Source organism: Grampus griseus (assembly GCF_964374135.1).
Source record: "Grampus griseus genome assembly, chromosome: 1".
NCBI lineage: Eukaryota > Metazoa > Chordata > Mammalia > Artiodactyla > Delphinidae > Grampus > Grampus griseus.
Genome location: NC_139017.1, coordinates 32,534,178 through 32,548,184, shown reverse-complemented (window position 1 = coordinate 32,548,184; position 14,007 = coordinate 32,534,178). Strand labels below are relative to the sequence as shown.

The 14,007-nt window shown below is 35.1% G+C and overlaps 1 protein-coding gene across 2 annotated transcripts in view; it reads left to right on the top strand.

Annotated features, from left to right (window-relative positions):
• The window catches only part of ACBD6 (acyl-CoA binding domain containing 6), a 232,868-nt gene that overhangs the window by 95,307 nt on the left and 123,554 nt on the right, over positions 1-14,007 (top strand). The window contains exon 6 of one of the 2 annotated variants that reach the window (XM_082666627.1): positions 7,312-7,401. The exons of the other annotated variant lie outside the window; for it this stretch is intronic. Within the exon in view, the coding sequence (XP_082522753.1) occupies positions 7,312-7,401 (90 nt within the window). The remainder of the gene's footprint in view (positions 1-7,311; positions 7,402-14,007) is intronic. 2 annotated transcript variants of the gene reach the window in all.

Below are 14,007 nucleotides of genomic sequence, written 5' to 3'. Positions count from 1 at the left end.
TGAGTTATTTCACTACTCATTGCCTAAGATTCTTTGGAATGGTATATGACTTTATTTAAAATGTCATTCAGCAGATTCAGCCCAATTTCAGTCTTTCCCTGAGATGATTAAAAATTACATTTATTGCACTTAAAATTTTTTGTGAGCACATAGAGAAATTTTAATTATAGTCATAACATGATAAGCCACATTTGCACTCCCACATATTGAAATAAACATGATTATTATATTGCCTAAAATGCTTAGAATCTATAGCTATCATAGCACATGAACATATACATATATATATAAAATGCCTTTTAAATAAAATATTCCTATTCTACAATGAAGTTATTTTATTATGCAGAAGTATAGTTCCTGGTGTGTATCTTTTATTTAAGTTGTAGTTGCTACAGATATGGTAAGGCATATATTTCTAATTCGAGAAAATTACGTGGTGTTTCCTACTGATATGGTAATTAGGACGCTGTCTATATTTCATGTAATAAAAAAAGTTTTGTAGTTATACTTACTATTCAGGACGCTATAGGTTCCAAGTTTATAGCATCATGGTGTTCTGTGTACTCATTTGTTAAATTACAGCTTTTATTAAATTTTTTAATCATTTGCAGAAATGTTCGGAAATTGAGGTGTAGATAATATGAAGAGAAATGTGAAGATCTAAAAGCTTATACATTTTTTAAAATGGTGCTTCAATTTTTATTTTTTGAGTCAGTTAATATAACTCTTCACACATGCCACATATTTATAGTTCTTCCAAGAAAATATCTTGGATGATTTAAATAATTTATAAAGTGTACTTAATATATGAACAGAATATTTCTTATCAATCATCAGGCACATATTATGTCTGCACAGTTCTTGTCACACAATTTATATCTCAGATTAGTGCCATATACAGTAGACACTGAATACGTGCTTCTTAGTGATATTTAAATAATGTTTTATTTATTTCTAATTAATTTATTTTTGGCTGTGTTGGGTCTTCGTTGTGGTGGGCGAGCTTCTCATTGCGGTGTCTTCTCTTGTTGCGGAGCACGGGTTTTAGGTGCATGGGCTTCAGTAGTTGTGGCACACGGGCTCAGTAGTTGTGGCGCACGGGCTCAGTTGTGGCGCACAGGCTTTAGAGCGCAGGCTCAGTAGTTGTGGTGCATGGGCTTAGTTGCTCCGTGGCACGTGGGATCTTCCCAGACCAGGGCTCGAACTCATGTCCCCTGCATTGCCAGGTGGATTCTTAACCACTGTGCCACCAGGGAAGTTCCTTAAATAGTATTTTAAACTTTTACATTAATCTAAATTTGTTTTAGAACAAATGTAGCAATATAATAATATTTGAATGAATTAGATGACATTATTCCAGTGCAGCTATCATCACTCCCCCCCAGAAGCATTCATGCAATTCATTGGTTTTTCTATAGATTTTTGTCTAATGCACTCAAAAATTTCTCTTTTATTGAGCTGCTACTTTAGTTAAGTTCTTTCTGTTCTTTTGAAAGTCTAATTTTATACCATTTTCCATATGTTTATTGATTCTTTCAAATACTTTGAAGAAGATCACCTTTCTCTTGACTCCATTCCTTTCTGCACTTGCTTTGTTTTAAATTTGTGGCTCATGTCAGAATACAGTTTACATGCTTTTGGTTTGAGAAACTGCTGCAAAATCTGGCAAAACAGACAGTACTAACCTAACAAAGAAGCAAAAGGTTTAAGAGGCAGAGTCAGTGTACTAAGGCTCAATTTATGCTTCTATTTAAGAAAGGAAGGAAAAAATGCATCCTCTTAAATAGCTTTCTACACTTGAGTATATGTTAGTTTGGTTATGTAGTTGATTAACATATTAATTTAAAGGAACTTTATTCACACTAATAATTGAGAAATGCATTCTAAACTGTCAAATTATGCTCATTTGTATTAATACAGGCAGCACCATTTAAAAATCAAGCCTATGGTAATACTTTACACCAGAAACTTGTACTTAATGCAAAATGAGAAAATAGTGAAAGTCATTTAAATCTTATGAGCTTTGGCAGTATACTTTTTTTTTGAATTTTTTATCATGGTAAAATATACATAACAAAATTCACAGATTTAACCATTTTCAAGTGTACAGTTCTGTGTCATTAAGTACTTTTACATTGTTTAACCATCACCACCGTTTTATCTCCAGAACTTTTTCATCTTCCCCACCTGAAATTCTGGACCTATTAAACACTAATTCCTCATTCCTCCCCTTCCCACAGCCCCTTGCAGCCACCATTCTACTTTCTGTGTCTATGAATCTGACTACTCTAGGTACTTCGTGTAAATGGAATCATACAATCATACACAAGCTCTCTTGAGACTGGCTTATTTCAGTTAGCATAATATCTTCAAGGTTCATCCATGTTATAACATGTCAAAGTTTCCTTCCTTTTTAAAAATGAATGATATTTGTATGTATATACTGCATTTTGTTTATCTAAATATCCATCTGTGGACAGTTGGGTTGCTTTCATATTTTGGCTATTGTGAATAATGTGGCTGTGAATGTGGGTGTGCAAATTTTTGTTTGTTTTTTTCCAACACTTTATTATGAAAATTTGTAAACATACAGGAAAGTTGAAAGAATTTTACAGTGAACATCTATATCCCTACCACTAGATTCTACCACTAGTTATTTTACTATGTTTGCTTTATCAATATCTAGCCGTTTCTCCATCCATCAATTGATCTATGTTTTTGATGCATTTCAGAGTATTTTATAGACAATAAATTTTCTTCTAAATGCTTCAGCATACATATCATTAACTAGAGTTCAGTATTAGTTTGGTTTTTCTTTTAAGGTAACATGTATATATACAATGAAATGCACAAATCTGAAGTGCACATTCAATTAATTTTGACAAATGCACATACCTGTGTAACCAAAACTCCTATCAAGATATAGAACGTTACTGTCACCCCAGAAAATTCCCTCATGCCCCATCCCAAGTGGTTCTTTTTCCTAATCGTACAAAGGTAACCACTGTTCTGATAATTCTTCTAGCATAGATTGGTTTTGCCTGTTCTAGAACTTTATATAGATGGAATCATAATATGTACTTTTTTGTGTAAGGCTTCTTTCATTTAGCATAGTGTTTTTGAAGTTCATTGATATTGTCATATAGATCAGTATTCTTCCTTTATATTTCTGACTGATATTCCATTGTATGAATATGAATTCATTGTAGTGTATTTATCCATTATCTTCTGATGGACACCTGGCTACCTTATTATTATCACTGGATTACTTATTATTTTATACAGGATGAAGTAATATCTCCCTTGCTTACTCCTTAACCCTTTAGTTACTAACATTATGGCTTAGTAAATGCTTATAAAGGGAGTTTCTAAAGTAGTGTATTTAAAATCCTTCTGAATTCCCTGATAGCTCAGCAATACCATTTCCTTTTACCTTAGATCTTAGCCAGTGAAGGAGATCAAGTATTCACTTATTTTAAATGTGTATTAGCTTCCATGCTAGCCACATCTTGCGGTCATAAACTGCCACCCAGTCCTACTGCTGTCTGAGGTTTTGAAAGAACGTTGTTGGTTCACTAATGAGAAGTGGGTGGAAGTAGGAGGCTTTGTGTAGTTTCTGGTGGTTGCAGGTGGGGGAGTTCTCACTGTAGCCAGCTGCTACAATGGCAGCAGCAAAGGGTAGAAGATAGGGATAGGAGAGAGGAGGCAGAGACACTACAGGTTATTGGTAGCTGAAGTCAATCAATTGTAAGTTGAAACCCAATTTTTTGGAGAGAGAAATTCAAGTCAACCTATTTGCAGTATTTCACTTCATAATTAGACAGTACTATACCATATCATCTTTGATAAAATGGCAACTCTTAACAAATATAAAAATACCAACTTTGCCATGTTTTTGTCTACTGTATGTATGGTGTACATGTTTTGTTTGTATCTGTTCTCAAAATACCCTAAGAACATCGAGTCATTTTATAATACCATCTCTTTTCATTTAATTTGTGATAGCCAGGAGAAATCTAATTTTTAAAAATTCTGCATGGTTTAAGAACAAGTAACCAAGGATATCAAAGAAGCATATAAAATATTAAGACTCACTCTGTATTTTCCAGAAGGTATGAAAGTAATACCACTTAATAGGTTAGCTGCCACCCTGCACTTTCCAAGCACTTTAGAGTCATTCATCTGTCTGAGGTAAGACGGTATTTGCACCCTTGGTTAACAGATGGGAACTCTTTCTTCCCTGCTGTGTTTTACTGTATTTGAATTCCAGAATTTATCCAGAGCTCTCCAAACAGTGCTTGTGGTTTTCTGCTGACCTAACAAAGATTCCTTTTAATAATGGCTTTCCCCACAAATGTCCCAAATAGTTCTGCGATATTCTTTCAGAAGTTATTAAAACTAGAAGCAGACAAACAATTGTCAGCTTTTGTGGTAACAGTAAAAATAAATTTAACTTGAAAATTTGTAAGAGATTATATCATTCATAGAAGATAAAACAATTATATCTAAAAATAGGTAAAATATCTCATAAGTTTGTATAAAATCTTTAAGCAAATATAAATTTAATGTGCGCCTAATTGATGGTTTTCCTTCTGGAAGAGAAATTATGGAATCCTGTATCTAAACTAATTTAGTAAATTTAATAATTGCATTATATTGGTCCATATATGTTTATGGTTAACAAAGAGAAAGGAGAGAAACCACAGGTGTTTATTTACTGATTTTATCAGTAGGGGTTATGAGGATAGATATGCAGATATCTATAGATAGATAGATATCTATAGATAGCTTTGCAGATATCTATAGATAGATATCTATAGATAGATAGATATGCAGATATCTTCTCTGCAAATTACTGGTTATTTATTACTTGAACTAATAATCTTAGAGTATGTTTACAGGAACTCTACAATTTGAAGAAGTAAAGAGTTATCACATTCAGATACCTGGTTGTGCTGATCTTTGTTCATTTAAATGCAGGATATTTGAAGGCAAAAATTCCAAAGCCTGATTTACTTTATCTATGCTTATTTACAAGTATGTTTAATCCTGCTCTTGTTTTTGAACTTCTTAATGCTGCATAAAAATATTAATCATTAGGTGGTCTTAATGTAGCTATCTTCAGCCCTTCTGCAGAAAGTCATTATCAGAGAATTCATTCTAATTCAAGGTTAATTAGTGTACCATTAAAATAATGTGTTACAAAAATTAATTACATTGCAGGTCAGAAAACCTGTTAAAAAGCATAGTGTAAATGTCTGAGAGCACATCATCCTCCTTAAAACATTGCTATACAAGTGCCACCCTTCTAGAAAATACATCCAAAGTGAAAATCACTACTGAGGTCCAGTCATAGGTGTTTCGTCTAAAGTAAATTTTTGGCACCACATATGGGAAATTTAAAATATAACTCCCCATTAACAGTAAAATGCGTTGCTTGTCTGCTTTCCCACCGAAACAGCTAAGGATTTATAATTTAGCATTAGGCTATGTAACCCTATTGGGTTAAACCTAAGGAGAAATGAGGAATCTGGTTGAGAAATAGAAATTATCTGTACATCTTGTAGTAAAAATACTAGATATATTAATATTATGTTTTCTTACTTAACTATTAGGTACTTCTGGTAGGTTCCCTGTGTAAGTCTATCAGGCATCATTTTAACTATGTAGTAATTCTTGTTAATAATTTAACATAATAGCCATAAAATGTACAGTTAAAATTAGAACTAAGAATGATACAGACTTTGACATTTTATCTGATTATTTTAATGTAAAAACTGTGAAACAATTACATTGAACTATAAAATATTTTATACATTGGTATTAGTTCTGAGAGTCTAATTAGAATATCTATCTATTCGTATAGAGGGTTTTGAAATTAGTGCTCTAGTAACACTAAATCAGTACACGTTAGAGCTGGAGAACATTTACCATAGGCAACTCTATTCTCTACTCCACAATACATTTTTTACTTGGCTTTTAGAATTGTCTCCATTTAAAAAATTTTTAGTGGGCTCTGAGCAAAGTAGTTTTGCTGTTACAATAAACTGTGAATGATTTGCCCACGTTTTAAAATTTTTTGCTTCCCTTCCTCTTCGGATTTTGTGTAAGCCTATTGCAAAACAGATATTCACAGGTAAGTAAAAATAAATTGAGCAAATGAAAGAAAAAGAAAAGGACTATTTGTAAGGAAGAAGTTGTCTTACTTTTTGTTTGTTTGTTTCAAGAATAGTTCCTGGTTTGATTAGTTGAACGAATAGGTATGTGAAGAGAGTCTGTAAGGTGAAGTGTGTGAGTTTAGAAAAGCTTTCTTGAAAAGTGCTTTTTACTTTAAAGTCATCTTTGTCCCACCTTATATCTCCTTAAATCTTTTCTAAAATGACATAAAGCAGGGATTTCAACTTAATTTGGAAAAACATTCCATTCTTTAAAAAATGACATCATTACCACCCTGAAAAAAGTAGTGTTAAGCCATACATCACTCATTTCTTCAGAAAAGCCCTTAGCTTTGGGGGTTTTGTTTATTCTTTGGACTGAGTAGGCTCCTTTCATTAACTAAACCAAGATGTCTGACAGTGGAGAAAAGAATTAACACATTGAGAGTAACCGTTCATCCTTGGTAGACAACAGTTAAAATTAATGTTTCATATTTAGTACTTTTGTCTCCTGACAGTTAATATCTATTCTGTTTTACAAGTGGCTTTCACAGTCAGCATTTGAAGACAAACACTAGCAGACTTTACTAATGTTTTGGGGATATTTCAGGGTGTAAATTTGGGATATGAAGGGGAAATGCTTAGTTTCAAAGTGATTAAATTTTCTTACATTTTAAGGAATAAACTTGAGTAAATTTAGATAAACTGCATTTAGATTATGATCTCTACCTAGGTTTAAGTACTTATTTTTTTTTTATCCATAGGATTTTTTTCACCAGAAGTGGACATAATTTAAAACTATCTCTTACCTTTATAGAGTACTTCAAAATTTACAAAGCATTATTTTGTAACTCATTCATTCAACAAATGTTATTGGTATTATTGTTGTTAGTGTTACCCCCACGCTGTGGGTGAGGAAGCTGTTCAGGCTGAAGAAAGTCACTGGGCTAGTACAGAACAGATTCCAGAAGTAGAACTCAGGACTTTCTATTGATTTCCAGTCTGCTGATTTTCCCATAGAACATTTCATATCAATCAATCTTAGAATAGTTAATCTACATTTTTGCATATTACTCTGTCTTTCTTCAGACCTTATATCTTTTATATGGTCCCACACTGGATTAACAAATTCATTTATCTTTTTCTGTGTTTTTAGGGCAGAGCTCTACTCCATTGGGCTTGTGATCGAGGACATAAGGAACTAGTCACAGTCCTGCTACAACATAGAGCTGATATTAACTGTCAGGTAAGAGTGATGAAAAGGGAGTTTTTTTTAAAAAATTGGGGTAAAATCCACATAAAGTAAAATTTACCATATTAACAATTTTAAAGTGTACAGTCGAGTGGCATTTAACAATGTGCAGCCATCACTACTGTCTTGTCCTGCAGCATTTTCATCACCCCAGAAGTACGCTTTGTACCCATTAAGTGGTCATTCCCTATTTCCCCCTCACTCCAGACCTTAGCAACAACTAATCTGCTTTCTCAGTGGATTTGCCTCTTCTAGATATTTCATATAAATGGAGTCATAAGATATGTGGCCTTTGTTTCTGGCTTCCTTCACTTGGCATATTTTCAAGGATTATCCATGTTGTAACATGTAACAGTACTTCATTCCTTTTTGTGGCTAAATAATATTCCGTTGTATGGATAGACCACATTTTATCAATTCATCAGTTGATGAGCAGTTGGGTTGTTTCCACCCTTTGGCAGTTGTGAATAATTGCGGTGAACAATTTGTGTACATGTTTTTGTTTAAACACTTGTTTTCAGTTCTTTTGGTTCTGTACCTAGGAGGAGAATTTAAGTTATATGGTAATTTGATGTTTAACTTTTTGAGGAACCTCCAAACTTTTCCACAGGAGCTACACCATTTTACATTCCCGCCAGCAATTCACGAGTGTTCCAGTTTTTCCACTTCTTCGCCAATACACATTATTTTTCTGTTCATTAGCCATTCTAATGGGCATGAAGTGATATCTCATCATGGTATGGATTTGATTTGCATTTCCCTAATGACTAATGATGCTGAGTATCTTTTCATGTACTTGTTGACAGTTTATATGTCTTCTTTGGAAAAATGTCTATTTAAGTGTTTCACCCCTTTTTAAACTGAGTTGTCTTTTATATTTAAGATCTAAAAATTCTTTATATATATTTTGGACATTAGACCATTATCGGATGTATGATTTGCAGATATCTTCTCCCTTTTCGTGGGCTGTTTTTTCGCTTTCTTAATAGTGCCCTTTGGTGCATGTAAAGTTTTTAATTTTGATGAAGTCCAGTGTATCTATTTCCTTTTGTTGGTTGTGCTTTTGGCATCATACCTAAGAAACCTTTGCCAAATCCAAGGTCATTAAGATTTACCCCGAAATTTTCTTTCTTTCTTTTTCTCTCTTTTTTTTTTGACTGTGGCAAAATATATATAACATAAAATTTACCGCCTTAACCATTTTAAGTGTACAGTTCTGTGGCATTAACTACTTTTACGGTGTTTAACCGTCACCACCATTCATCTCTAGAACCTATTCATCTTCTCCAATTGAAACTCTGTACTCATAACTAGCTCCCCATTCCCCACCCCACCCCCTCAGCCCCTGGCAGCCACCATTCTACTTTCTCTCTTCATGAATTTGACTACTGTAGATACCTCATACAAGTAGAATCATACAATATTTGTCCTTTTGTGACTGGCTTATTTCGCTTAGCATAATGTCTTCAAGGTTCGTCCCTGATGTAGCATGTGTCAGAATTTCTTTCCTTTTTAAAACTAAATAATGTTGCATTGTATGTGTATACCATATTTTGTTTATCCAGATATCCATCTACAGACACTTAGGTGACTTTCATCTTTTGGCTGTTGTGATTAATACTTCTATGAATATGGGTAACAAATGTCTGTTTGAATCCTTGCTTTCACTTCTTTTGAGTATATACCCAGAAGTGGAATTGCTGGATCATATGGTAATTCTTCGTTTAATGTTTTGAAGAATCACCATACCATTTCCACAGTGGCTGCACCATTCTACCTTCCCATCAACAATGCACAATTGTTCCAGTTTCTCCAAATCCTTACCAACACTTGTTATTTTCTGTATTTCTGATATTAGCCATCCTGGTGGGTGTGAAGTGGTATCTCATTGTGGTTTTAATTTCACTTCCATAATGATTAATGATGTTGAACATTATTAATGTTGAACAATCAGTTTTGGCCATTTGTATATCTTCTTTGGAGAAATGTCTATTCATGTCCTTTGCCCATTCTTTAATTGGGTTGTTTGGGTTTTTTTTGTTGTTAAGCTGTAAGAAGTCTTTATATAGTCTGGATATCACCCCCTTATCAGATGCATGGTTTACAAATATTTTCTCCCATTCTTTGGGTTTTCTTTCACTCTGCTGATAATAGTGTCCTTTGATGCACAATAGTTTAAAATTTTGATGAAGTTCAACTTATGTATTTTTCCTTTTGTTGCCTGTGTTTTTGGTGTCATATCCAAGAAATCATTGCAAAATGCCATGCCATGAAGCTTTTTCCCAGGTTTTCTTTAAGAGCTTTATGATTTTAGCTTTGTTTTTTGACCCAAGTAAAAGGTAACGTAAGGGTCCAGCTTCATTTTTTTGCATGTGGATATTCAGTTTTCCCAGCGCCATTTATTGAAAGGCTGTCTTTTCTTCACTGAATGGTCCTGACACCCCTTGTCAGAAATCACTTGACCATATATGCAAGAGTTTGGGATCTCTATTCTATTCCATTGGTCTATATGTCTGTCTTTATGCCACTACTACCCTGGTTTGATTACTGTAGCTTTGTAGTAATTTTTGAAATCAGGAAGTATGAGACTTCCAACTTGTTTTTCTTTTTCAAGATGGTTTTGGCTATTCTGGGTCCCTTAAGTTTCCATATGAATTTTAGGATGGATTTTTCTAATTCTACGAAAAAGTCATTGGGGTTTTGATGGAGGTTGCATTGAATCTATAGATCGATTTGGGGAGTACAGGTTTCCCTTGCTCTCTGAAAGCAAATCATTCCTACGAAACCTTTTGTAAGCCAAAATGATGTAAAGCAAAGAAGCAATTACCTTAGGACACATCTTGCTAACGAACGCACAAAGTAAACTGAGATAAAGCACAGATGCTCACACAGTTAAAAGTTATGGTGGCTTCGTGCTGAGATGCACAGTGTAGTTCCTGGAGAAGGAGCTAGATGGTGCCGCTCTTAGTGCTCAGGGTGCACGCTGCCTCTACAATAGCCAGCTGCAAAACAAAGGGCGAGCGCTGGTTTTGCTTTTCACCTTTTTTTGTAAAAGCAAAAATCGTCTTTAGATTTCTTTCGGTTAGCAAAAACAGGTACTAATGTAGGTCTTTAGTAAAAGTGAAGTGGCATAAAGCAGACTTTTGAAAAGCAAGAGATACCTGTATTGTCATCTTAACAATGGTAAGTCTTCCAATCCATGGAATGGCCTTTTTTGTGTCTCTAATTTCTTTCAGCATTGTTTTATAATTTTCAGTATACAGTACGTTTGCCTCCTTGGTTTAGTTTATTCCTGAGTATTTTATTCTTTTTTGACACTATTGTAAATGAAGCTATTTTCTAAATTTCTTTTTTTGATTATTCATTGTTAGTGTTTAGAAATGCAAGTGATTTTTGTGTGTTGATTCTTTATCCTGCAGCTTGGCTGAATTTGCTTATTAGTTCTAACAGCTTTTTGTGGAATCTTAAGGGTTTTCTACATACAAGATATGTTCTCTATGAACAGAGATAATTTTACTTCTTCCTTTCCAACTTGGATGCCTTTTATTTCATCTTCTTGCCTAACTGCTCTGACTAGACCTTCTAGTACTGTGTTGAATAAAAGTAGTAAAAGTGGGCATCCTTGTCTTATTTAGGAGTTTGCTTTTTAATTTAGTATAAATTATACTAAAGATAGATACAAAATGCTTTTCCTTTACATAATATTTGTTGGCATATCCCTTCCACTTTAGTCCCCTCGGCCTCCTGGGCTCACCCTGAACTTTTCATCAAGTCTGAAATTTTCAGTTCTAATTGTACTCTCCAATTCATTTCACTCTAAATCTCTTATTTGGCTTTATGGAAATCCTGAGTCCCTTGACTGATCTGCCTTCTCCCATTTTAGTTCATTTTGTCCACTCTCATGCAATTATCCTCATCTTCATTCCCATTCCCTGTTTTTCACCTGGCAAAATGCTAATTCTGATTACAGTTGCCTGCCTTCTATACATCTACACTCTGGGTCTGGGCAAAGCTAGAAAAAAAAATTACTCAGCCTGGATATTATCATAAATCATGGTATCCATCTTTAATTTTGACTGGCAAGTCTTACGGTCTTTCTTACTCTCACATTTTCCCTTATTTCACAGACAAAATAGAAGACCTCTTTATCTCCAACCTGTCTCTCAGCCAGTAGCTGCAGCAACATATATTTCTTGGACACCCCTCAGACACTTCAAATGCACAGTGTCTAACACTGAACTTACCATCTCTCAACAGCCACCGCCCCCGCCCCCCCGTAATTGGCATCAGCATCCACCCAGTACTCCAGGACTCATCCTTTATTCTTCTCTCATTTTCACACCCACTGAAGTCCTATAGGTTCTGCCTGCTAAGTGTACCTCAAATCTATCCACTTCTCTATTTCAGCATTGCCAACACACAAGCTTATTAAATTATTTCAGCAGCTCTCAACTATATCCCTGCTTCTAATCTTGATGTCCTTCGATACATTTCCCACTTTTCATCTGGAGATTCTTTCTAAAATGCTAATTTTCAGGGGCTTCCCTGGTGGCGCAGAGGTTGAGAATCCGCCTGCCAATGCAGGGGACACGGGTTCGAGCCTTGGTCCGGGAAGATCCCACATGCCGCGGAGCAACTGAGCCCGTGCGCCGCAACTACTGAGCCTCTGCTCTAGAGCCCGCGAGCCACAACTACTGAAGCTCGTGCGCCTAGAGCCCATGCTCTGCAACTAGAGAAGCCACTGCAATGAGAAGTCCACGCACTGCAATGAAGACCCAACACAGCCAAAAATAAATAAATAAATTAGGGAAAAAAAGAATGAAATGCTAATTTTCAAATGTTCTCTTGTTTACTTTTATTATTCTAAGGTAAAATCTAAATTTAATTTGCCCTATAAAACCCTTCATGATCTGGACCTTGCTTACCTCTCCACTTATTTCTCAGCACACTCCTAGCTTATGGTATGCTGAGTTCCACTGGTTCTGAAGAACTTGACATGCTGCTCACCTGTTCGCCACCTTTTTTTTTTTTTGAACATCTTTATAGGAGTGTAATTGCTTTACATTGTTGTGTTAGTTTCTGCTGTATAACAAAGTGAGTCAGCTATATGTATATATATATCCCCATATCCCCTCCCTCTTCAGCCTCCCTCCCACTCTCCCTATTTCACCCCTCTAGATGGTCACAAAGCACCAACCTGATCTCCCTGTTCTATGCAGCTGCTTCCCACTAGCTATGTATTTTACATTTCGTAGTGTATATATGTCAGTGCCATTCTCTCACTTCGTCCCGGCTTATCCTTCCCCTTCCCGTGTCCTCAAGTCTATTTTCTACGTCTGCATCTTTATTCCTGTCCTGCCCCTAGGTTCTTCAGAACCTTTTTAGATTCCATATATATCTGTTAGCATACAGTATTTGTTTTTCTCTTTCTGACTTACTTCATTCTGTATGACAGACTCTAGTCCATCCACCTCACTACAAATAACTCAATTTTGTTTCTTTTTATGGCTGAGTAGTATTACATTGTATATATGAGCCACATCTTCTTTACCCATTCATCTGTCAGTGGACACTTAGGTTGCTTCCATGTCCTGGCTATTGTAAATAGTACTGCAATGAACATTTTGGTACATGACTTTTTTTGAATTATGGTTTTCTCAGGGTATAAGCACAGTAGTGGGATTGCTGGGTGATATGATAGTTCTATTTTTAGTTTTTTAAGGAACCTTCATACTGTTCTCCATAGAGAACAGTATCAATTTACATTCCCACTAACAGTATCAATTTACATTCCCACTAACAGTGCAAGAGTGTTCCCTTTTCTCCACACCCTCTCCAGCATTTATTGTTTATAGATTTTTTTGATGATGGCCATTCTGACTGGTGTGAGGTGATACCTCATTGTAGTTCTGATTTGCATTTCTCTATTAATTAGTGATGTTGAGCATCCTTTTATGTGTTTGTTGGTAGTCTGTATATCTTCTTGGAAGAAATGTATATTTAGGTCTTCTGCCTATTTTGGCATTGGGTTGTTTGTTTTTTGATATTGAGTTGCATGAGCTGCTTGTATATTTTAGAGATTAATCCTTTGTCAGTTGCTTCATTTGCAAATACTTTCTCCCATTCTGAGGGTTGTCTTTTCGTCTTGTTTATGGTTTCCTTTGCTGTCGAAAGTTTTCAAGTTTCATTAGGTCCCATTTGTTTATTTTTGTTTTTACTTCCATTTCTCTAGGAGGTGGGTCAAAAAGGATCTTGCTGTGATATATGTCACAGAGGGTTCTGCCTATGTTTTCCTCTAAGAGTTTTATAGTGTCTGGCCTTACATTTAGGCCTTTAATCCATTTTGAGTTTATTTTTGTGTACAGTGTTAGGGAGTGTTCTAATTTCATTCTTTTACATGTAGCTATCCAGTTTTCCCAGCACCACTTATTCAAGAGGCTGTCTTTTCTCCATTATATATTCTTGCCTCCTTTATCAAAGATAACGTGACCATATGTGCGTGGGTTTATCTCTGGGCTTTCTATCCTGTTCCATTGACCTATATTTCTGTTTTTGTGCCAGTACCATACTGTCTTTATTACTGTAACTTTGTAGTATAGT